General features: G+C 41.3%; 1 protein-coding gene, 1 long non-coding RNA gene and 1 other non-coding gene across 4 annotated transcripts; all 3 read right to left on the bottom strand.

Annotated features, from left to right (window-relative positions):
- Positions 1-6,796: 6,796 nt before the first annotated feature.
- Positions 6,797-12,650, bottom strand: LOC144311886 (uncharacterized). The gene is made up of 3 exons (XR_013377374.1): positions 10,643-12,650; positions 9,854-9,982; positions 6,797-7,089 (listed from the first exon to the last, which is right to left on the bottom strand). It is a non-coding gene; the product is annotated as an uncharacterized LOC144311886 (long non-coding RNA).
- LOC144313155 (U6 spliceosomal RNA) lies at positions 8,206-8,312 on the bottom strand. Its single transcript, XR_013378883.1, has one exon. It is a non-coding gene; the product is annotated as a U6 spliceosomal RNA (small nuclear RNA).
- Positions 12,651-14,869: 2,219 nt separating the features above from the next.
- On the bottom strand, positions 14,870-20,744 carry FAM200C (family with sequence similarity 200 member C). Of its 2 annotated transcripts, XM_077895662.1 has the most exons (3): positions 20,316-20,744; positions 19,113-19,446; positions 14,870-16,957 (listed from the first exon to the last, which is right to left on the bottom strand). In XM_077895662.1, the coding sequence occupies exon 3, from the start codon at positions 16,906-16,908 to the stop codon at positions 15,124-15,126; it is 1,785 nt and encodes a 594-aa protein (XP_077751788.1). In that variant the 5' UTR covers positions 16,909-16,957; positions 19,113-19,446; positions 20,316-20,744; the 3' UTR covers positions 14,870-15,123. The 2 variants fall into 2 exon arrangements, with proteins under 2 accessions (XP_077751788.1, XP_077751787.1); XM_077895661.1 differs by lacking the exon at positions 19,113-19,446.
- Positions 20,745-22,552: the final 1,808 nt, after the last annotated feature.

Here is a 22,552-nt window from a genome sequence, read left to right as displayed (position 1 = left end):
TCTCTGCCCCCGCCTCAAATTGCTGAGAATCTTGGAACAGACAGCATGATCCTGTTTAGGTTGAAAGCAGAGGCTAGAGGAAAGAAAAATCATAGAGGCCTGGCTTTAGCTTCTTCATATTCTTTCTACCCCTCTCTTCTATGAGCTACCAGTATTTTACTTGACTGCCAGAGCATCTGGTTAGCAGATGATATATGGCCCACATTCAGAATTTTAATGCAGATATGCATTTGAACCCTGCTGGTTCCACCACCTAAAACAAGTCACTTACCATATTTTTGTGTGGTAAAGAAAGTAGAGAGAGTAATGATTATATTATTGTACTGTCTTTCTCCCTAAAGTTGGGACACTCACCCATATAGGTGTTTGGTAAACCACTGAACTATGTAGAGTATTATTACTACTATTATGTAAATATTATCTGAGGATGAAAGTTAGTGGGCTCAACGGATGTTCTTTTTTTAAAATTTAAAGTCAATTAGCCAACATATTGTACATCGTTAGTTTCAGATGTAGTTTTCAATTCATCAGTTGCATATAAGTGCTCATCACATCACCCAGTTACCCCTTCCCTCAACAGCTATTCATGCAACAAACATTTGATAAGCATGTTATGTGTCAGCCCCTGAGCTAGGTGCTGGGGAGACGGAGGTAAACCAAATAAATTTGTTGCCTGTCTTGATGGAACTTGGAGTCTCGTGGGGAATGACACAAGTGGCTACAAGTGAAATGAGTATTACAGAAGAGGTAAACACTAAGTATGAAGCTGGGTGCTCAGGGGAATGCCTGGGTCAAGCCCTGAGGACTGAGTCTTGTCTGGGTATAAGGGAGATGCAAGCTCTAAACATGAAAGAAAGATGTGAAGTAGGGTTTAGTGTGCTGATTCATAGATGGCTGGAAAGGGGACCTCTGTCTACCACTCCCTCTGGGTACCTTGGTCAGTTCCCAAATATGGAATGAAAAAGGTAAGGGAACTCTGCCTCCAATGTGTGTGGATGCTGTTCACAATCTAAAGGGTTCTAGGGTAGAGTAGGAATCTCCATGTTACTCATGGGACTCCGTTGCCCTAGAGGCTTGAAATCACTGACATGCTCTTGTTGGTAAGGAGATGGTTAAAGAGAAGTACAGGAAATGGAAAAGGAGTACAGGGAAGTGGCACCTGAAAAGCACTTAATATATGTTTTCTGGGTGAATGAATGGGAGTGGATGTTCTTCCAACTTTTGGGGGAGACCTGGAACCTAGGTCTCCTGAAGCTGAGCAGAGTCCTTAGGGTCTTGTTGTGTGGGTCCCTGCAGTGGTGATGGCTCCATGTAGCAGGAAATCCCAAATACTCGTGAGTGGCTGTTCTAGGAGCTGCAGGAGCTGCTTCAAGACAGAATGGGGCTCAGAATTTCCTCGCTCTAGTTTGTTTCTTTCTTTAATTCCGTCCACAAACATTTGTTACCTATTACCAATATGAGGACTAGCAGGTGAACTTCTGGTCTACACGGAAAATGAATGAGAACACAAATTGGTCTAAGAGGCATAATGCAGTAAGTCCTATAGGAAACATACAAAGTGTACGGAATGAGGAGGATTTCCTCATTTGTTTGATTCAGGTCAATTCATTTAACAATGCCATTCATGTCTAGAGACCATGCTCAGCATATTGAGAAGACGAATGACATTGTGACATTTATAGCCATAGGGAGCTTAAAATCCAGCAGGGGCAGCCATGTGCCAGAGGTGGCTTGATTGGCTTGATCCACATCTGCCCAATCCTTTCTTGATGTGTCTTCTTGTACTATAGAGGCTGAAAAGCTAAAAACCCATTTCCCAAACTCCTTGCTGTTGGGGTTCCTATTGTAATTTAGGTTTAGCCAGTCCTGTGTGATAGTGCAAACCTGAATTCAACACTGAGTTAGGAAAAACAACTGAGTTAGGTGGAGAGGAGGCAGCAACCGAGGGATCCATGGTGCTGGTGGTGACCTAGAAGGGGCAATATGGTTCTAGAGTTTGGGCGGTAACCCTGGTCCCAGACTACACCTAAAATTGTATATTCCTGTAGCCAGAGACTGGGCCGGTGACTTCCCAAACTCCAGCTTCCAGACTGTGGCAGAAATAGTATTAGTTCCCTGGGGGACTCAGTACTGTGTGGTGTTCTGGGAATCATTCTTGGAGGACCAGGCCAGGCCAGAACTTACTCTGTAAGGATTCTGAATTCACTTGATTCTCTTTATTAATCCATGTTTTCTTAAAATAGCTAGATGGTTTTGCACCTTCCCATGAACCCTAACTGATATGTTGTGCTGTGAGCTACAAGTGCTGTGAGTGCCAGAGATGGGGTGGGACACGAGTGTGAGTTGAATAGCAGAGGACATCCAGAGGGCCGCCTTTCTTTCCTCTTTCCATTTCACCTCAACCCCATTCCAATCCTATAAGCAACCTTTTCTTGTGTCAGAATTTCTCAAACTCTGCACTATTGACACTTGCGACTAGATATGTCTTCACTCGGGGGGACAGTCCTGTGCACTGTAGGATGGCTAGCAGAATCTTTGGCCTTTATTTGCTGGATGATAGCAGCAACCCCTCCGCTTCCAGCTGTGACAACCAAAAACATCTCCAGACACTGCCACATGTCCCAAGGTGCGCAAAATCGCCCTCCACTAAGAACCACTGCCCTGTGGGTAGCCCTGCTTTGGTCGGAGTACTCTTGATGGTTCCCAACTTCACCTTCAACTTTGGTGTGTCTGCACCTTCACTTAGGCAGTTCCCTCTAACTAACCACTCTTTTGCCCTACTCATATGTCTACTAGAAATCCATAGCTTTTATCTGCCTATTATCCCTCTACCCATTAGGGAATTCCATTTGGTGACTCTCATGTGTATTGGGTGCTAGGGAAGAAGTGGTCCATCTTAGTGCTCTGCCTGCCCTCTGGCTGCGGGAGCAGGGGCATGAGGACCAGGTGCCCCTTCCTTTTGTGCCCAGTTAGGAACCCAAATGGTAGACATGAGATCCAAGCAGAGATCATCAAAACATTTCCATGTGATTTCCACACCATGGCATTGCTTTTCTTCTGAATTGTTAACTGTAAAGCTATGGCCCTGGGCTGCACTAGCCATTTTTTCCTGCCATTTGGAGAGAGCCTGCTTGCGGGAGGAGTCAGTGACATCAATATACAGATAGAAGCAAATGCAAGAAGAGCTGAAAGGTGGGAAAGGGAGTGCTCTGGATACACTATTGGAAAGCTTTGTGCAGATACTGCAGAATGTGGTACAGCATTCACGCTCTCACATTCTTTCTCTTTCTTCAAGCCAGCGTGAGTTGTTCCTGTCAGTTACCATGGAAAGAGTCCTACAAGCATTATCGTTCAATGCCTACTTCAAATTTCTCCTCTTTCATGAAGGGTCTCTCAACACAGAACAGTCTGAAGAAAATGCTTTCCTTGAATTCCTAACTAGTGGTTTTCTAGTGGAGATAGATAGTGGTTTTCTATCTCTAGTGGAGATAGCAGCCAGTTCTGTGCTTCTCTTTCCAATTCTAAGTCAAATGATATCATATTTGCGTCATAGTGGGAATAATTACACTACAGAAATCATCAAATGCTACAGATCAAGACTCTCTTCCCCCAACAGAGCCTCCAGCCTGTTTGCCAGCACAGAACTGTCTGATTGCCATCTCAACTGTACTGCCCACTTGGATATTAGTCGTGTACTCATTTGTGACATCTCTTGCTTTTTGAATATGTTGAGGTTGGGAGGACAAGTGCCCCTGACCTACACTGCATCTGAATCTCCAAAGAAGGAGATGTCCTGAGGAATGATTTGTCTGTGATCTTCATTTCGCACATGGGGAAAAAGAGACAGAGACCTTCAGTGACTTGGTAGTTAGTTGTGAAGTCATGACAGAGAAAGTCCACAATCTTTTGACTTCCATTTGTGATTAAAATGTAGGCTTTCCTGGCCTTCCTCTTTGCCCTTTTTCAACCCTTTCTTTTCTCCAATTTTGGTACAAAGGAGGGTTTAAAATGAATGTTGAATCATTTCAAATACCTAATGGCCAAGGCCCCATTGTCAATGCTTACTCTCAACAAGGGGCTTTGGGGCTGCAAAGTTCTGCAGGGTGAGATCACTCCAGATGAGGTCTCACTAATGTGGCAGCACTAAGGAGACAGCTGCTGAAAGAGAGGACTTGCTTCCATTCCATAGAAAGGCCACAGTGTTGGAGTGAGTGTTGGCTTCCCTGTGTATTATGCCATTTAGAATCAAACAATATCATACCTGAACTGCAAGAAAAGCTTGCAGGTGTATAAAAATTGAAAATACACTGTTTGTTTTCAACACAGCTATTTCATAAGTTATTCTGGAAGTGTGCATAAAGATATTCATTTCAACCATGTTTGAACTAATAAAAGACTGGAAACAATCTAAATGGCTAGCCATAAGGAACTAATTAAATCATTATACATACACACATACATACATAGAGGCAGAACTCTGTGTACTACTATGGAATTATCTGCAAGATACTTTGTTTAGTGAGAACAATAAGGAGTGGAACAGTGTGTATAGTTTGCTATCATCCAAGTTAAAAAGAAGTGAGGAAACAAACACAAACACACGTGAATGTTTGAGCAGCATCTATCTTAAGAAAGATATACAAAATATTGTGACTCAAGAAGTTGTCTCTGCAGAAGGGAACTGGAAAACAGTGGTAAAAGGAAGGTTTATCATTCATTGTAGGTGACAATTTGTCTTTTAAACCATGGGAATCTAGTATTTATTCTATACTTCTCCCCTCAATAAAATTAAAAAAAAATTAAGAATATATACTGTGGGGATCCCTGGGTGGCGCAGCGGTTTGGCGCCTGCTTTTGGCCCAGGGCGCGATCCTGGAGACCCGGGATCGAATCCCACGTCGGGCTCCCGGTGCATGGAGCCTGCTTCTCTCTCTGCCTGTGTCTCTGCCTCTCTCTCTCTCTCTGTGTGACTATCATAAATAAATAAAAAAAATTAAAAAAAAAGAATATATACTGTGTTACAGTTCTTGGAAATTCTTCCTTTGGATGAGTTGGATCTGGGGATGTGGCAGAGAGCTGAGAAGAGTTAAAACTAGTAACCCTTCCCCTACAGCTATATACTTTCTTTAAAAAACAAAAACAAGGGCACCTGGGTGGCTCAGTGGTTGAGCATTTGGCTTGGGGTCGTGATCCTGGGGGTCCTGGGATGGAGTCTGCATCCAGCTCCTCGCAGGGAGCCTGCTTCTCCCTCGGCCTATGTCTCTGCCTCTCTCTTACTGTGTCTCTCATGAATAGATAAGTGGATAAAATCTCTAAAAAAAAAAAAAAAAAAAAAAAACCAAAACAAACATTTCAGTCTGTTTAAATCTTCCAAGTTTTGGGACAATTATTTCTCCCATTATACAGCTGAAGGAACGGGGGCAGAGAAGCAGGCCATCTTCCCAAGGTTACACAGTGAGTTGGAGCCAGAGTTGCCACAAGAGCTCAGCTCTCATCCAGTCATAGGTTCTTCTACTGGGCCACGTTCGGTCGCTGAGGGCTTCCATAAGCACAGCAGTCTTCACAGGAAGGAAAAGAATAACCAGAGAGTTTGGAGAGGCTCCTTTGGCCTAAGGTTTCAGTAGAGTTAAAGCCTTGAGCCAGCCAGAGTCTCAACACAAATGAAGTCAGACCAAAATAGATACTACTTATATTCAACAGGAAATGACCCAGAAAAGATCCAGCCACTTTCCAGATGTAACTTGAAGGGCCTCAGTTGGAAAGACATTTTATAATTTAATGCAAAAAACTCTTGATGATGTTTCTCAAGTCTCAGAAATGGAGAGACATTTGGTTTGAGGAAAATGCCCTGCTAAGAAAGTCTAAGGCTTCTGCTTTGTAGAATCAATCTTTGAGGGAACAGCATAGGAATGAGTATAGAGACCAAAGCCTAAAGCAAGAGACAGAGACAGAGACAGAGACAGAGAGAGAGAGAGAGAGAGAGAGAGAGGAAGGAAGGAAGGAAGGAAGGAAGGAAGGAAGGAAGGAAGGAAAGAAAGAGAGAGAGAGAGAGAGAGAAAGAAAGAAAGAAAGAAAGAAAGAAAGAAAGAAAGAAAGAAAGAAAGAAAAAGAAACCAAGGCCTTGTCACATTTTGCCAGCATAATTTGGGGAGGGACTTTGAGAAATAAAGAGTCTATCCCTTCCTTTTGGATAGAAAGAAAAGCAGAAATCCCAGCTTGAGGAAACGATGCATGATTAGACTGCATACATGAAATTTAGCTAGTGGCTAGAAAGAAATTTTTTATCTATCAGCTGTTATGCAGTGGAGAATAATTTCTCTAAATCTTGTATTTCAAAAGGCTTCTACAGGTTTCTTTTAAATAACACTCAGAAGACACTTATCTCTACATGTCTCATCCAGTTAATTTATGATTGCTATAATAAAGTTATTATATGTGCTACTGCTTGTGAAGAAAAAGTTACATGTACACACACCTAACCTCTGGTTAGCAGAAAATAGAAAACAGAGAAACTAGTTAAATCATATAAGAGAAAACAACCAACTCAGAGAGTGGGGCAGCCTTCAAAATGTTAACGTCATAAAAAAATCAAAAGGTGTTTCAAAGAATTAAAAAGATATTGGGAGCAATTGGAGGAGCTTTGAATATGATTTGAGTATTAGACAGTATTAGGGAGTTATTGTTGAGAGTACGCTCAAGTACGCAGGGGCAAAGAAACATGATGTTGGGAACTCACTTTGGAATGGCTCAGAACATACACACTGTTGTTTTGGTTTTTATTTTTAATTTATTCGTGAGAGACACAGAGAGAGGCAGAGACACAGGCAGAGGGAGAAGCAGGCTCCATGCAGGGAGCCCCATGTGGGACTCGATCCCGGGACTCGATCCAGGGACTCGATCCAGGGACTCCAGGATCACACCTTGGGCCGAAGGCAGGCACTAAACGGCTGAGCCAGCCAGGGGTCCCCCTCCAGGGTTATTAAGCTATAAGGTCTCTTAGCTTTGAACTTGGCTCCGTGTCAAGGCTGGGACTTTGCAAATCATTCTCCTTTGCCAGCTGATCTTCTGTTAGTCAGCCAATAGGGGGCACTAAAGAGAGAGAGAGAGAGAGAGAGACTGGAAGTCTAGAGTCGCAAGGAACTTGCTCCTTTCTCTTTTGCTTCCTGTCACTGTCCTGTGTCACTCCGACAACAGTTCCTCACCCTGGCAATGATAGAATTATTTCCTTCCGGAGCCGGTGGTTCAAGTTTGCATTTTTTCCACAATCTCAGAACCAGCCTCATTTGCTTCTTCAGACACACCGCTATCAGCCCGCAGAAGCCTTCTCTGTCCCAGCTCCATGGGACCCTTTCTCTGAGCCATTATGTAACTGCTTTCTGTATTTACTACATTATTCATTTTGCCTTTCTAGTTTTCTAATTCCTGATGAACAATTCTTTTTTTTTTTTATTTTTTTTATTTATGATAGTCACAGAGAGAGAAAGAGAGAGAGAGAGGCAGAGACACAGGCGGAGGGAGAAGCAGGCTCCATGCACCGGGAGCCTGATGTGGGATTCGATTCCGGGTCTCCGGGATCGCGCCCTGGGCCAAATGCAGGCGCCAAACCGCTGCACCACCCAGGGATCCCTGAACAATTCTTTATATTAAATTCTGTCTGTGAAAGTAATTGGTAGAGTTTGTGTCTCCTGACTGAATCTTGACTGATACAGAAATTGGTACCAGAAATCTCAGGAAACAGACCCTCAGAGATGGAATTTTTTTCAGGTATTTGGATTTGTCTCTAGACCTGAATGCACTATTGAACATCTTGTCATGAAAATAGGATGCTGGTAACCAATGGCACGGAGTGGCAGTGATTAATCAAATTACTGGCTGTAGATTATTGTGATGAAGAGCTTCCTTGAAACAGATGCCTCTGGAGATCAAATGGCTGCTGGGAATAATGATGACTAGGAGGACTGTGGGGGGGGATGCCTTCCTCTGAGAGCACTGGAGTGCTTACAGAAGGAAAATGTCACACTCAGCTCTGTAAAGTCTTAGCTCAAGTCCTGATTAGGGGAATTCTATGGCAGTCCTGAAAGTATCTCAAATCTCTTGTAGCTGCAAATTCAGACCCAGGATTTAATTGTGAGGGTTGCAGAATTTAAATGTAAATTGGATTCATAGACTATGTCTCTCAGTGCAAGTTGGGATGAGGATTGGGACAGTGTCTAATTCTAAGACTTGGATTTGCGTGTCATCCTTGCACAGGGGCCATGCTAATCTTCTCCGTATCGCTCCAATTTTAGTATATGTGCTGCCGAAGTGAGTACTAATTCTAAGACTTGGAATGAAGACATTGGCATGGGGTTGGATGAAGCTGAAAATCTTACCCCTAAGTCACTTTGAGCCTTCCTTGCCTTCACTCTCCATGACTGAGATTAGGCTTCCCGTGCTTGAAGTCCTTGCATTAACCTCACCTGAAGCAGATGCCTTTCAAGGACACACCTTTACTTACTCTTCAACATCTACTCTACTACCCCTTGTTGCCACTAGACCCATAACTAGACCCAAAACTAGGGGCAGATACAGCATATTACAAGGAAACAAGTTCAGAGTCTGATCCTGAAAGGAAGATTTTATGATCCAAAATAACTGCCAGATTTTTCTAATTTACATAGGCAGAAAACTGGTAAATATGTGTGGAATGGGAATCTAAGAACACTAGACCAAAGAAGGCAGAATATGAAAGGCCAAATTTACTGATATGGATGTACTTATCAGGGATTCTCTCTTTGATGTGTTAACCTGTATTAAGAATGTTTATTTGGACACAACAGTGACCTACATATAATAATGAGTTGGAGATCCCAGAATTTCTCTGTCATAATGTAAAGAAAGGAATTAAAAGATTTAGGGAGAGGGAAATGTTGGAATGAACATATTATATGTGACTTTCAAACTTCCCTCACCCACTACTGCCCACTACTACGTGGTTCAAGAGGACCCAGTAGATACTCCGTCACTAAGGTATGGAGCGAGACATTGAGGAGATCATCAATATTCTGAAATATTGTGGTGGTTCTCTTTTAGTCAGTATGATGGTAGAAGATGTTGTCACCAGTTTAATACTGTTCATTAATTTCATCTGGATTGAAGGGATCCTAGAGCCGTAGAGGCCAAGTGGTAGTGTTTAGTCACTAGAAATAAGGGGGATGTGTTTAACATAATACACAGCAGGGACAAAATGGTCATCAAAATGTTTTGACCCCGAGGCATCATTGATAGTAGCTGTTGATGATTACGTTTATGTGTCAGTTAGGCTGGGTCAATGGGTGTCCAGATATTTAGGTAAACATTATTCTGGGTGTTTCTGCAATGGTATTTTTGGATGAGATTAACATTCAAATTGGTGGACTTTGAGTAAAGCTGACTGCTCTTCAAAATGTGAGTGGGCCTCATCCAATTAGCTGACGGCCTGAATAGAATCAAAAGACTAAGTTTCCCAAGCAAGAGAGGAATCTCCAGCAGACTGTCTTCAGACTGGATCTGCTTTCCTGCCTGTCTGGCCTACTCTGCAGATTTCGGATTTGCCAAACTTCCATAATTATGAGAGCCAGTTTCTTATAATAAATCTCTTCCTGTGTACATATACACACAAATGCTATTGGTTCTGTTTCTTTGGAAAATTCTAATACAGTAGCTTGTTGGTACAGTGAATCTAGGAATGAAATAGATGGTAAATCTACTAAATATTACTTGATCTACACAATAGGAAAAACTCTAGGTCTGGTTATCAGAAGTCTGACTAAAGTTACCACAGAAAGAGTCATAGCCTCTTCTCCAGTTTCCAGATCTAAGCCAGCTATCATACCTAGAGCCCCTTGACTGAAGGACATGCTGAGTTCTCTTAAGGACTCCATGACACAGCCACAGTATATTCTATAAACCTTCTTTCAACACTTCCCCAGAGGCCTGCAGTCTTTAAAAGGGTGACTGTATCCTGCAAAAAAAAAAAAAAAAAAAAAACCTCAGATCTTTTAGGGTTAATAAGCACTGGACCTGACTGGCAGTAATTTAATTTCTGGGACCCTAAAACACTACTGTGGTCCACCAGTTAAAGTGGGGGCTAATGGTGGTCAGGTAATGAATGGAATATTGGCCCAAGTTAAAATTACAGAGAGCCTTGTAGGTCTGTAAACCCAGGGTTATATCTCTAGTTCTTGAATGTGTAATTGCATTAGACATACTTAATTCTTGACAGAACCAAATTTCCTCACTGATCCGTGATTCTTGTTGTAAAAAGGGCCAAGTAGAAGTCTCTAGATGGTCCCCTCTTTACGGAGCCAGGAGCAATAGCACATCCCTAGAGGAAATTTCAGAGTAGGGCCACCATCCTAGGCTTGGTATCTGTCACATCTCAACTTAAATTTACCTGTTTGTCCTGTGCCAAAGGTGGATGGATCTTAGAATTACTACAGATTACTGTAAACTTAAACAGGTGATGACTCCAATTCCAGCTGCTATTCCAGATGTGCTATCTTTATAAGAGAAAATCAACATAACCCTTGGCACTTCATGTACCATTAGTGATCTGACAAATGCTTTTAACCTCTCTCTCTATTACAATTTGCAATGACCACTAGAAGCAGCCCATTTTTACCTTGCAGAGCTGAGACCACCTTTATAGTCTTCCAGTAGGGCTGTCATAGTATAATCTGCAGAGATTGTGATCATCTTGACATTTCACAGTACATCACCCTGGTCCACTTCACTGATGACGTGCAGATTGGATCTGATATGAAGATAGTAGCCAGCACTTCAGATGCTTTAGTAAAAGGCATGTGAGATCAGAGAGTGGAAGATAAACCCAATAAAAATCCAGGGACTCATGCACCTTGACGAAATTTCTGATGTGCTAATGGCCTGGAGCATGCTGCAATAGTTCTTTCCAGGTGAAATATAAGTTGCTGTACCTTGTATCACCTACCACTGCAATAGAGGCTTGATGCTTGGTGCGTCTTTTTGGCTTTTGGAGGCAACACGTACCACATTTGAGTGTATCGCTCTGACTCATTTGCCATAACACTGCCAGTTTTGAGTGGAGTGGAAAAGGCTCTGTAGCAAGTCCATAGTGTAGGGCCAGCTACTCTGCCACTTGAAATTTAAGACCAACGATTTGAAGACATTAAATGTGGCAACTAAGGATTCTGTATGGAGCCTTTGGCAAATGCCAATAGGAGGATCAAAGCATATACCTCTAGGGCTTGGGAGCAAATCCATACCCTCTTTTGAAGATAACTGATTTTCCTTTTGAGAAAGAGCTCTATGGCACTGGGTGCTGTGTGATTCAGTAAGTCATAAACTAGAATGTGCACAGCAGCAGCCTATCATCAAATGGAAGCGGTATACGAGGGAGAGAGATCAAGCAGGTGTAGAACACAAAAGCAAGTTGCCTGAGTAGGTGATTCAATTCCTTTGACACCTACTCCCATTACAAGGCTTCCTTTTTCTCAGTCTTTAACTTTGGCTGCACGAGAAGTTACTTATGACCAGCTGACTAACAAGAAATTTAGATCTGGTTTACAGTTTATTTTGCCTAATAGTACCAGTTAGTACCAGCTGGGAGCCACAAAATCTGCTGCAACATTACAACCTCAGTCAAGTACGTCTTTGAAAGATCTTAATGAAAGGGAAATCTTCCTAAGGAGAATCCTGAGCAGTACAAGTGGTTGTCTGCTATTTCTGAACTAGCACTATCCACAAGTATGGATCTAAATGCTAGTATTCAAGGGCAGTAACTAATGGTTTGATGACTTCCGGACTTGGGAAAAACAGATTTCTAAGACACGTGACCGGGTCTGGGGGTGGGAGGAGGCTATAGATGGACCTCTCAGAATAGGCAGAGAATTGAAGATTATTGTGCTTTAGGCGAACGTTCACCAAAAGGACACAGTACATCCATTAGAATGTACCTTGTAGACATGCAACTACACGGAACATAATTAACCATGTGCCCCAGCTGTTGCACTCTGAAATTTATCACCACACCTGTGCTAGGTCACACTTCCCATGGGCTGTTTCCAGCAAATGATTGAGAATAGCAGGAATACTAAAGTATACATGGGTCTCTTGTGGTGGCTGGCCTTGGCTTGAGGACTTCTCAAAGGCCTTGCTGAACCTGAATTAAGACAGAGAGGCTCTCAATAATCAGGACAAGATGACGTACTTTGTAGTAATTAGCCTCTTTTTCCAGTCATCCTAATGACTGCTCAGTGGGTCCATGTACAAGAGTGGCCATGCTGGCAAGGAGGGAGGCTTATATAATGACTCAGCAAGATGGACTTCCCCTCACCAAGACTGACCTACTGAGTGCCTGACCTGCCAACAGCAAAGACTAGAGACCAACACTGAGCCCTGATATGGGCACTTAGTGGCAGGTTACTTACGTTAGATCCCCTCTATCACAGAAGGGACAGCAATTTACTCTCACTGGAAAAAATGCATCTGGGTATGGCTTTGCCTTTGGTACTTCTGTCAGCCTTATTAACTGTCATGGAATAGCAAAAACTATGTGCTGACCTATCCATCCACTTCAAGTAGCCTTTGATGGTTTAGAAAAGTAGCTGAGATGTTGAAGATCCACATGGTCAAGTCAGTTTTAGAGAAAAAACAATTTATATTTTTCTTTCCCACTTTCTTTTCTCAGTGCTCCACCACAGTTGTCTGCCAATTTTGAGCCAGCAGAGGCTCAGGTGGGGCATTAAAAAAAAAAAAAAAAAAAAAAAAAAAGAAGAAGAAGAAGAAGATTTATTTATTTTAGAAAGAAAGAGAGAATGCAAGCAGGGAGAGGGCCAGAGGCAGAGGGAGAAGGAGAGAGAATTCTCAAACATATTCCCTGTCCCTGCTGAATTGAGCCCCATGTGGGGTTTGATCCAAGGACCCCAAGATCATGATCTAAGCCAAAATCCAGAGCCTGTCACTCAACTGACTGAGCCACTTAGGCACCCCTCAGGTGGGGCATTTTTAATTTGAGCTACGAATACTTTTTCTAGAGACGTTTTAAATCAGGTATTTGGCAAAATCTGTGATGCAGTTAAATTTACTTTCAATCAATCATGCACAGAGAGTGACATCTGCTGGTTATAAAAATTATCTTTATCCTCATTCTTTTTTGCAATTGACCAATGACCTTAATTATATAGTAAAAATATAAGATAATTATCTTTCTTGGGAGAAAAAGAAACCAACATGTGACCATAAAGGCCAATATATGTACCATTGTGGGAAACTTTTTTAAACTAAGAAAAAAAAATCTAAGCTTCTTCTTCATTTTAGCAGACACTGCAGTCTCTTTAATTTGACCAAGGGAAAATAAACTGTAGTAGAATTTGAAAATAAATTAAACATTCAGCTATTCCCTTTAAAATATCCTTTGGGTTTTTCTTTCATAGCAGAAATGAATGAATTTAAGAGAGAATTCTAGTGGATTTAATGAAAGACTGGTCATCAAAGGTCATTTGCTTCTGGCATTGCACCATAGTCCTGCTCTTTGTATTGTTAGCTTCCATGTGTCATACATGTACTTGCTCCCATCCTTCTTCCTTCCTATCTTTATATACACTCATGTATCATGAAACTTTATACACTCTTCCAGATTTATTCCTGTATTAGTTTTGGAAATTATTCCCACTGCTTCTGATGTTAGATTAGGAAAAAATAGGACTTATATTTGGTAACTACAGTTTTAGATGAAAGACATGTGCTTATGTTTATTGATAGAAGTATTCTGATCATGGTGATCAAGTTGAGTTTTGTGTAGAAAACACAAACTTCAATTTGCCATACTCAGGTGGCCTCTGTTAGATTCTGTTCCCCTTCAGTTTTTTTTTTTTCCCAGTGTTTCGCCATTATAAAAATGCTTTAATTACATGCCTCACAAATAAAACTTTGTGGACATCCCTCATTCTTTCCAGGGGTGAACTGCTAGAGGAAAAATTCCCCAATCTAAGGGCTACAAATAATCAATAAAGGAACTAAAATCAATATTACAATAAAAAATTGGGAATAATAGGAGATAAACATTTTATAAATTCCATAATTACCTACTATCTAGAGGAGTCAATATATATATAACTTTTAAAACTGATAAATAAAAACTGGCATAAGTGGGGGTGCCTGGCTAGCTCAATTGGTAGAGCCTACAACTCTTGGTCTCAGGGTTGTAAGTTTCAGCCTCACGTTGAGGGTAGAATTTACTTAATAAAAAAAAATAATAAAACACAAAACTGGCATACATGTTTGGTATAAACATATGTCTTAGAGATAAGGGTGGATCCACAAAATGCTAAAGTGGAAATGGTTAAGTAATTGGACAGGAAAGGGACTGTGGCTTTTCATTATTGGACTCATTTTTTAGCATGAAAAATGATGCTAAACTATTTTGATAAGACTAAAGTTTTGAAATAAAAATGTAAATTTATTAAAATTTAAAAATGTTTTGCTAAATTACTATCCAGAAAAAGTATATTAATTTAAATTCCCACAGGAAATTTTCTGATGGCCCTGAATTACTACAGTGATTTCACATCAATTTATTTATTACTTATATTCTGGTCTGTTCAAAAGTTTTAAACTATGTTAGGAAAATACACATATGTTAAGATGTAAAATAAGTGAGAGAATTGGGGGAAAGGGAAAGTAAGATGAGGCCAGCGGCCCAAAGAATCCATCAAAACCATCTGGAAGCTGGTTAAGAAGGAAGGCCCTTGAGCTTAGCCCAGATATGCTAAATCAGAATCTTTAGGGTGAGGCTCTGGGATCCTCTTTTTAGCAGTCTCAATGACTTTTGAGTCCTGCTATAATTTAAAAGAAGACAAAGAGTGACTAATAGGATATTAGGATATTTATTAATATCATGGTATTTAGAGCATGGGAGCTAGAGGAATGGACATTGGAAGACTAACTCCAAAGAATATATTTAAAAGTATATCTTACATGACTCAGATGAAAATTAAAAATTAAACATGCTAAACTTTTTCATGGGATTTGATATACCATAAATATAAAAAGACAGAATTATAGCTTAGTTTTAACAATGAAATTAAGAATATATTTAAAATTATACATTAAAAATGTATCAGCTCACAGTGACTTCTGCTGTAGCTGTAGCTTCTGTTCAATGATGTCTGAGAAACGAGGAACTTTTTTTGAAATAGCCACACGGATGTCATCACTCATATTAAAGCAGCTTCTGGACTTTGTTTTAAAATGTAAAAGTGATGAAAATCCCAACTCACAAAGGTACGTAGTTGCAAATGGTATAAGGATTTCTAGAGCTGTCTTTGCCAGGCTTGGGAACACTGTGAACTGAGCACACCAGAAATCCTCAAGCTTCATTGTCTCAAATTCCATTAGAATTTGGCCACTAGCTCGTAATTCAGCCAGATCATTTTTCATCAAATAACCATCATCGACAAAGTCCAGATTAAAAAGAAACGGATCCAGTATCCATTTACTTGCCTCAGTAAGATCTCCAATAGAAAAATATCCATGAAAGAAGTTGCTCAGCTGTTGCAGATGCAGTGTTATTTCAGCTGCAATGCTTGCTGCTTCATTATCTGAAATAATGATTTCTTCAAGAAAAGGAAAGTTGGTAAAATTTCTTTTCTCAATTCGCTTTAGCCAGAATGGAAACTTCCTAACAAAAGCTGATAACTTTTCTCTAGCTGATACTGTATTCATCCCAGTCCTTTGCATTGATGCACTAAGCTCATTCAGGTGTTTGAATAAATCTGCAAGGTATGCTAAGTGAACTTTAAACTCTTTATTTTCAAAGCCATCAACTAAATTACTGCTTTGGTGGTGAAGAAACTGATTTATTTCTTCATACATTTCAAAAATATGGGTAAGTATTTGACCTCGGGAAAGCCACCTCATTTCAGTATGGAAAAGGAGGACACTATACTCGATTCCAATTTCTTCAAAAAAAGCCTGGAAGAGGCGATGATTTGGAGCTCGTCCTTTGATAAAATTTATTACTCTCACCACGGTAAACAGAGCATCTCTCAGTTTTGTAGGCAAAGTCTTTGTCACAAGTTCATGAGGATTCAACAAACAATGTGTGATCACGATATGAGGTGCCTCTTTTTTGACACAGGCAACAAATTCTGAATTTTCTCCTAGCATAGAAGAAGCACCGTCAGTACAAACAGAGCCACATACATCAAGTGCTATCTTATGCTTCAAAAAGAAGTCTCTGAAGAGACTGAACACATCTTTTCCTTTCATTGTTAACTGCAATGGTTCACAGAACAGAAATTCTTCTACGATCTCTCTTTCTTTTATGTATCGTACAAATGCCATTAGCTGACTGCAGTCACCCATGTCCATTGTCTCAGCAAGTTGAACACCCACTTTAAGAGGACTGGCTTTGATATCTTCTAGAACTTGCTGTAAGATATCCTGGCTCATTTCATCAATTCTAGAATGGATCACATCATCTGATAAGGGTACCTGCTGAAGCTTCTTTTGTGCATCTGGTCCCAAAACTATCTGTGCTATTTCCAATGCACAAGGTTTCACTAATTTTTCAGCTATTGTATGAGGATTCTTCTCCTTGGCACATAAATACGCAAACTGATATGATGCTTGTAATAAGGCATCCTCGTGAGATGCAACTCCAAGTGCTTTCAAGGTTTCACTCTGATCAGATGGTGTTGGCATATGCTTCAGGCTATTGAGATCATGCCCACCTATACCACCATGCTGTCTGTTAAAATGATCAGACAATTTTGATGGTCTGAGGTCAGCATTTGAAAATACTGAGTTACACAAAACACACTGTGGGCGCTGAGTTCCATCAACCTCTGTTGTACAGGTGAACCAGTAACGAACATAGTCATCATCCCATTTGCGTTTCTTCGACATGGTACCCCAAAATTCTCAGGTAGTATTCCAGAGGTGCTGCAGAATTTTGCTTTGGGAGTAAAATATAACCCACACATTAAAAATCAGTGGCTAACCGAATTAAAACAAAGCCACATCACACGCCATCCTGTCATTTGTACATGTCAAGAAATATCCTGTAACATGTCAGTTCAGAGTAAACCATGATAGTATGACAGTCCAACTTAAAGCTATCAAACTCACAGCTAATGTCCTGGAATAAATGACTTACCAGTAAGCTACATATGGGAGATTTGGACTTATGCAAGTTGTAAATAGCTGTAAATCCTTTACTGGTGAACTGCAGTTAGGGCTTAATTTGCTTTCAGTGATGTATGTTCCAAACAAATCTGGTACATTTTGTATCCCCTAAAAGGGCATCTCACTACCACCCCCTCCTTCCATCATTCTCTGCCAGGGATGTACACACACAGACAGTTATGAACAAGTGAATAGAGAATGGAGTAATTCACTAAATAAGGAAGGACACATTTTGACATAGTGGCTAGTTCTTTTTGATAGTTAAGGATTAAACAGGTCTGTAAAACTATGTGATCCTTGAGTGGCTTTCACTCCAACCTAAGTAGAGAATTTCGAATGAGTCTGATTAAGTCACCTTTGAAACAGAAGTAGGATACAAATTTGACTCAGATCTTCCCTGCTGCTAGAGTGTAACACACTACCAGTCTCTGAGTCATACTGTCTATACAGAAAAGCAAAACAAATTGCTCAGGAGAAACACAACTATTCTTGTCACTGAAACTTCAGAAAAACCTCTCTCACAGAAGGACACCCTTAGTTACAATAGGAATTTCATGATGCTTTTTCATATAACTACCCCTCAGTAAAAGCAGTCCAAGAAAAAGCCGAAACTATGGAATGAAAATAAGCAATGTTCCTAAGATTAAGATTTGTTTTAATCTGAGGACAGGAATTAGAAGGTAATGGTTCCTGGCTTAGCAAATGGAGGAATCAGTAAAATCTTTTGCTAAAATGCAGATTCATGGTCCCCACTTCCAGAGATTCTGATTCCCTAGCTCTACAGTAGGGGCTCAGAATCTGTACTCTACATAAGCATTTTAGATAATTCTTATGCATGGTAACTAAGATAGTAATCTTTAATAAGAGATGCTCATCACAATCACTGGGAACTCCTCTGAAATTATACATCTCCCTTCCTTAGAACTAATAAATCATGTTCTCCATAGGAGAACAAAAGACTCTTAAATCTTGGGGCACCTGGCCGGCTTAGTCAGTACAGTAGGGGACTCTTGATCTTGGGTCATGAGTTTAAGCCCTATGTTGGGCACATAGATTACCGTAAAAAAAAAAAAAAAGACTCTAAATCTTGTCCAGGTGATTCTAATACATATCCTCGTGAGTAGTTAGATTTAGAGAAATGAAAACATATCCTTCAGGCCATCCACTAGATTATGGATAGGCTAGGTTGCTAAGTAAATAGTCTAAATGCTTTAATAGGCATTTAAGTTTCTGAGTTGATAACAACCTCCTAAGAAAGTTCAGGGACCTAAGGAAGAATGCCATGCTTTTTTTCTTTCTCCTTAGCAATGAGCAAAGGTATAACCCACAGGTAGGCTCAAATATACCTTAGAAGATAGTTCTATCTCCCAGATAAACAAATGATCCCCTAAGTTTCCAAAGTTCTATTCTACAGAATGTGGTGGAAATAAAACAGGGACACATTTAAATCCAAATGCCCACTTTGGCCATAAAAAAATACCTCACAATAAGTAAGGCAAGAATATTAATTAAAACGCTAACTTTTTAGTAGTTCTGCCCAATTAACTAGCTATAAAATGAACTTCTATGTAAACTAATAAGTTGGCAAGCCACATGGCTACTTGTTATGAGTCAGTTAAAATTTGGAAGATGATTTGAAGTTTAAAAGTTGATCCTAAGCTTTCTTTTGTCAAGTGATGATGATAGGGTCAACTACGTTTAGGATCTCTCCTAACTGATAATAAAATTATAACATCAGCATAAAAATGCTTATTTTTCTATACTCTCTTATGTATATTTACTATGTATGTTTTGGGGAGGAGTAGAAGTGAATGAAAAAGCTTTGCTCAGTCTCATTAGAAATTATTATAGTAATAGACTAGTTAAGGGTCCATTCCAACCCACCCTGACTATGCCACTCAGGTATGTTTTGATTGAAAATTTACCTGTTTTGACAAAAGATTTTTAGAAAAAGTCATTTGTAGTAGTAGTCCTCATCCTCCTCAAAAAAGGAGAATAGGTAGCAAGAATTTTCAAGATTCTCAAAGAGGAATTTACTGTGTTTTAGAACTTTACAATTTTCATTTGCTCCTCTGTGTTATTTAGTAATCACAATATCCTAAAATATGGAAACACTAAAAAAGCATCAACATATTATTGTTAACTGGGGCGCCTGGGTGGTTCAGTTGGTTAAGCATCCGACTCTTGATCTCAGCTCAGGTCTTGATCTCAGGGTCCTGAGTTTGAGCCCCACGTTGGGCTCCACACCCAGGGTGGAGCCTGCTTAAAAAAATGGGGAGGAAAAAGAGAAAAAACTTAATTTAAACAGGTGTGATTAATGGTATGCTTGTGTGAAAAAAGGTACTCATTTATTAGAGATACAGACTTTGCTGCTTACAAGGTGAAATGAAAACACGTCCGGGATTTCCTTTGAAAGACTGTCGTCAGCGCGCGTGCACACACACACACACACACACACACCAGTGGGGTGGAGACAGAAGACCTTAGATGGGCCTTGAGTTGGTAACTGCTGAAGCTGAATGATGGGCACACAACATTGCATCATTCTCACTATATTTTATGTTATGTAGGGGAATTTTCCGTAATAAACAGTAAAGTTATCGTAGTCAGCAAAACGCATTATCTTTAGACATGATTCGTTTTCAGAATGATTCTTTTGAGAGTTTGAGATATCTTAAGATGCAGAGTGAAAGATGTGATACAAACCAGTAAAATGTTTTTTTTTTTTTGCAAGTTTACGGGGTATAAGGGTAGCTATGAAAAAGTATCACGACTGTGAGAGAAACCCGTTAGAAGTGAGCATTCACAGAACAGAAATCTCTGGGAAAGGCTAAAACCTGTATCTCTGCAGTGACAACAGCCCAGTGCAGCTGTAAACCTACGACTCGGAGCCAAACACAATTCCTCTTCTGTCTCGGCACTGCCTCCTCCGGTCCGAGGGGGCGCGGTGTCCGGGGTCGGGATTTCGCGAGGACACTTGGCAGAGGCGACAGCCAGAAGGAAAGGGCCGGGGATACAGCAGCCGAGCAAAGGCTCGGGCGGCAGACGCCGGGCAGCCTGGCTTTGTCACCCGGAGGCCGGTCCCTTCCGAGCCTCGATTCCTCGAGTGGGATGACAATAGTACCTACCTTACAGGGTTGTTGGGAGCTTTAATTATTAAGCATGCATGTGCAGACCATGCAGCTCGTAACTGGTAGGCACTGTTGGTGTATTATTAAGGACGGCGCGTTAGGGCAGCGGCGCGAGCTGCGGGCGCCGGCGGCGAGGAAAGAAGACTCCGCTCGCTCCGCACCCGCCCGTCTCCGGGCCCGGGCGCAGGCCCAAGGGATGCTCAGGCCTCCTTCGGGCGCCGCTCTCCGGCTGCAGGTCGCTCTCCGCTCAGGCTGGGGTACAGCCGCCGGGCGCCGGCTGCTCGGCTCCGGGCCCCCAGCAGGAACCTGCGGGGCGCGGGGAGACGGAAGAGTCCGCAGCGGCCTCCAGCCGGCCGCCCCGGGGTTCCATCCGGGTCCTCCGCGTGGCTTCCCGCCCGCCGCCCGGCCGAGGAGTCTCCCCGCGCGCAGGCGCATTAGCCGCCGGTGGAGGGCTCCGCCGGCTGGAGTGAGGAGCATGCGCATGCGCGGTGGTCCGCTCCCTTTTTTTTTTTTTTTGTATACGTGGAGCGGGGATTCTTTTGTGTGTCTGCCAGAGAGGATGAGTCGTAGAATCTAAGGAATGGAGAGTCCACGTTGTTCTTCAGAGCACTGAAGTCAATTTTGTAACACCCAATAATTAGCGTTTTCTATGTGTGATCAAGGAGTAAAGAGTTAGGAAGCTCATTGTACTCCCCAATTAAACATTGCGGCAAGCGCGACAGGCTGTAAGCTCCACGGAGATACTCGCAGTGGAGATGAACTTCTAGAGCTTGTGTCTTCTTGTCCATGCAGGTCACCCCTTTCCATAAATTAGAGCATGTAGATGAATTTCCTCAGAACCATAATTCGAGAGAAAAGACCGTCAGTTTTATTTAAAGTTCATTTTAACAGGGACACCTGGGTGGCTCAGTGGCTGAGCATCTGTCATTGGCTCAGGTCATGATCCCAGAGTCTTGGGATCGAGTCCTGAATCAGGCTCCTGCAGGGAGCCTGCTTTTCCCTCTGCCTATGTCTCTGTGTCTCTCATGAATAAATAAAATCTTTAAAAATAACATAAAATTCGTGTTAACTTGATCTTAAACTTATAAACTCATTATTAGATTTTAGACGGAAAAAATTCCCAAGTAGAAACTAGATAACATTGCTAAAAGAAACTCAAACAGACGTCCTTCCTATTTGGGGGGTATTTCCTCTCAGAATTGTTACAAACTTAATGAAAGAACAATTTATTCATTTTTGTATAGTTAGTCTTGTTAGAAGCATCCCACAAGGTTGGGGAAAGGGGTATTATTAAAGAATGTGGGACAGATGCATCATTTTCAGGTGTTGAGGGTGAACCTTGTAGACTGAGGCAGGCTTAAGGTTTCTGTCAACAGAAGAAATTGCAAGAGACCAGTCTTCCTGGCCCAGAAAGTGGGGTCTTAAAATACTAGAGAAAGGAGTAGGCTTTACTTGGCATTTGACTTGACAAGTCAAAGATACTTGGCTTTATGTCCTGCACTTTTTTTTTTTAAGATTTTATTTATTTATTCATAAGAGACAGAAACAGAGACATATGCAGAGGGAGAAGCAGTCTCCTAGCAGGAGCCTGATAGAAACTCCATTCCAGGATCCCAGAATCATGACCTGAGCCAAAGGGAGACACTCAACCCCTGAGCCACCCAGGTGCCCCTAACACTTTTAACTGTCGGGACTTGAGCAAGCTACATGGATTTAAGTCCATGTGCTTATTGTAAAATAGGGGTACTATCCATTACTCCAGGAAGTTCTTTTGCAGAAGTAACATATAAAAATTACATGGCTTTAGCACTCAAAAGGCAGCTATTATTGAGATAATAAAATCAACGTTCAGGGGCACCTGCATGGCTCAGTCCATTAAGCATCTGTCTTTGACTTAGGTCATGATCTCAGGATCCTGGGAATCCAGCCCCGAGTCAGGCTTCCTGCTCAGGGAGTCAGCTTCTCCCTCTCCCTCTGCCATTACCCCTGCTTGTGCTCTGTCAAATAAACAAAATCTTAAAAAAAAAAAAAAAAAAAATCAAAGTTCACATAAGAATGTTCCAGGTGTTACTTTTTTTTTTTTTCCAAAATGAAGTAGAAATAAGACAGGAGTTCAGATATTCTTCCTAAAATCAGTAAACTAGGCTTCACAGAAGAGGGAACAGAGAACCAGAAAAGTCAAGTGACACATTTTTTGAGTTAAAAGATCCTGAAATTTTCTAATTCGAAGCCCC

Source organism: Canis aureus, chromosome 4 (genome assembly GCF_053574225.1).
Source record: "Canis aureus isolate CA01 chromosome 4, VMU_Caureus_v.1.0, whole genome shotgun sequence".
Lineage (NCBI taxonomy): Eukaryota > Metazoa > Chordata > Mammalia > Carnivora > Canidae > Canis > Canis aureus.
The sequence above is the reverse complement of the archived record's forward strand: the minus strand, read 5'-3'. Positions and strand labels throughout refer to the sequence as shown.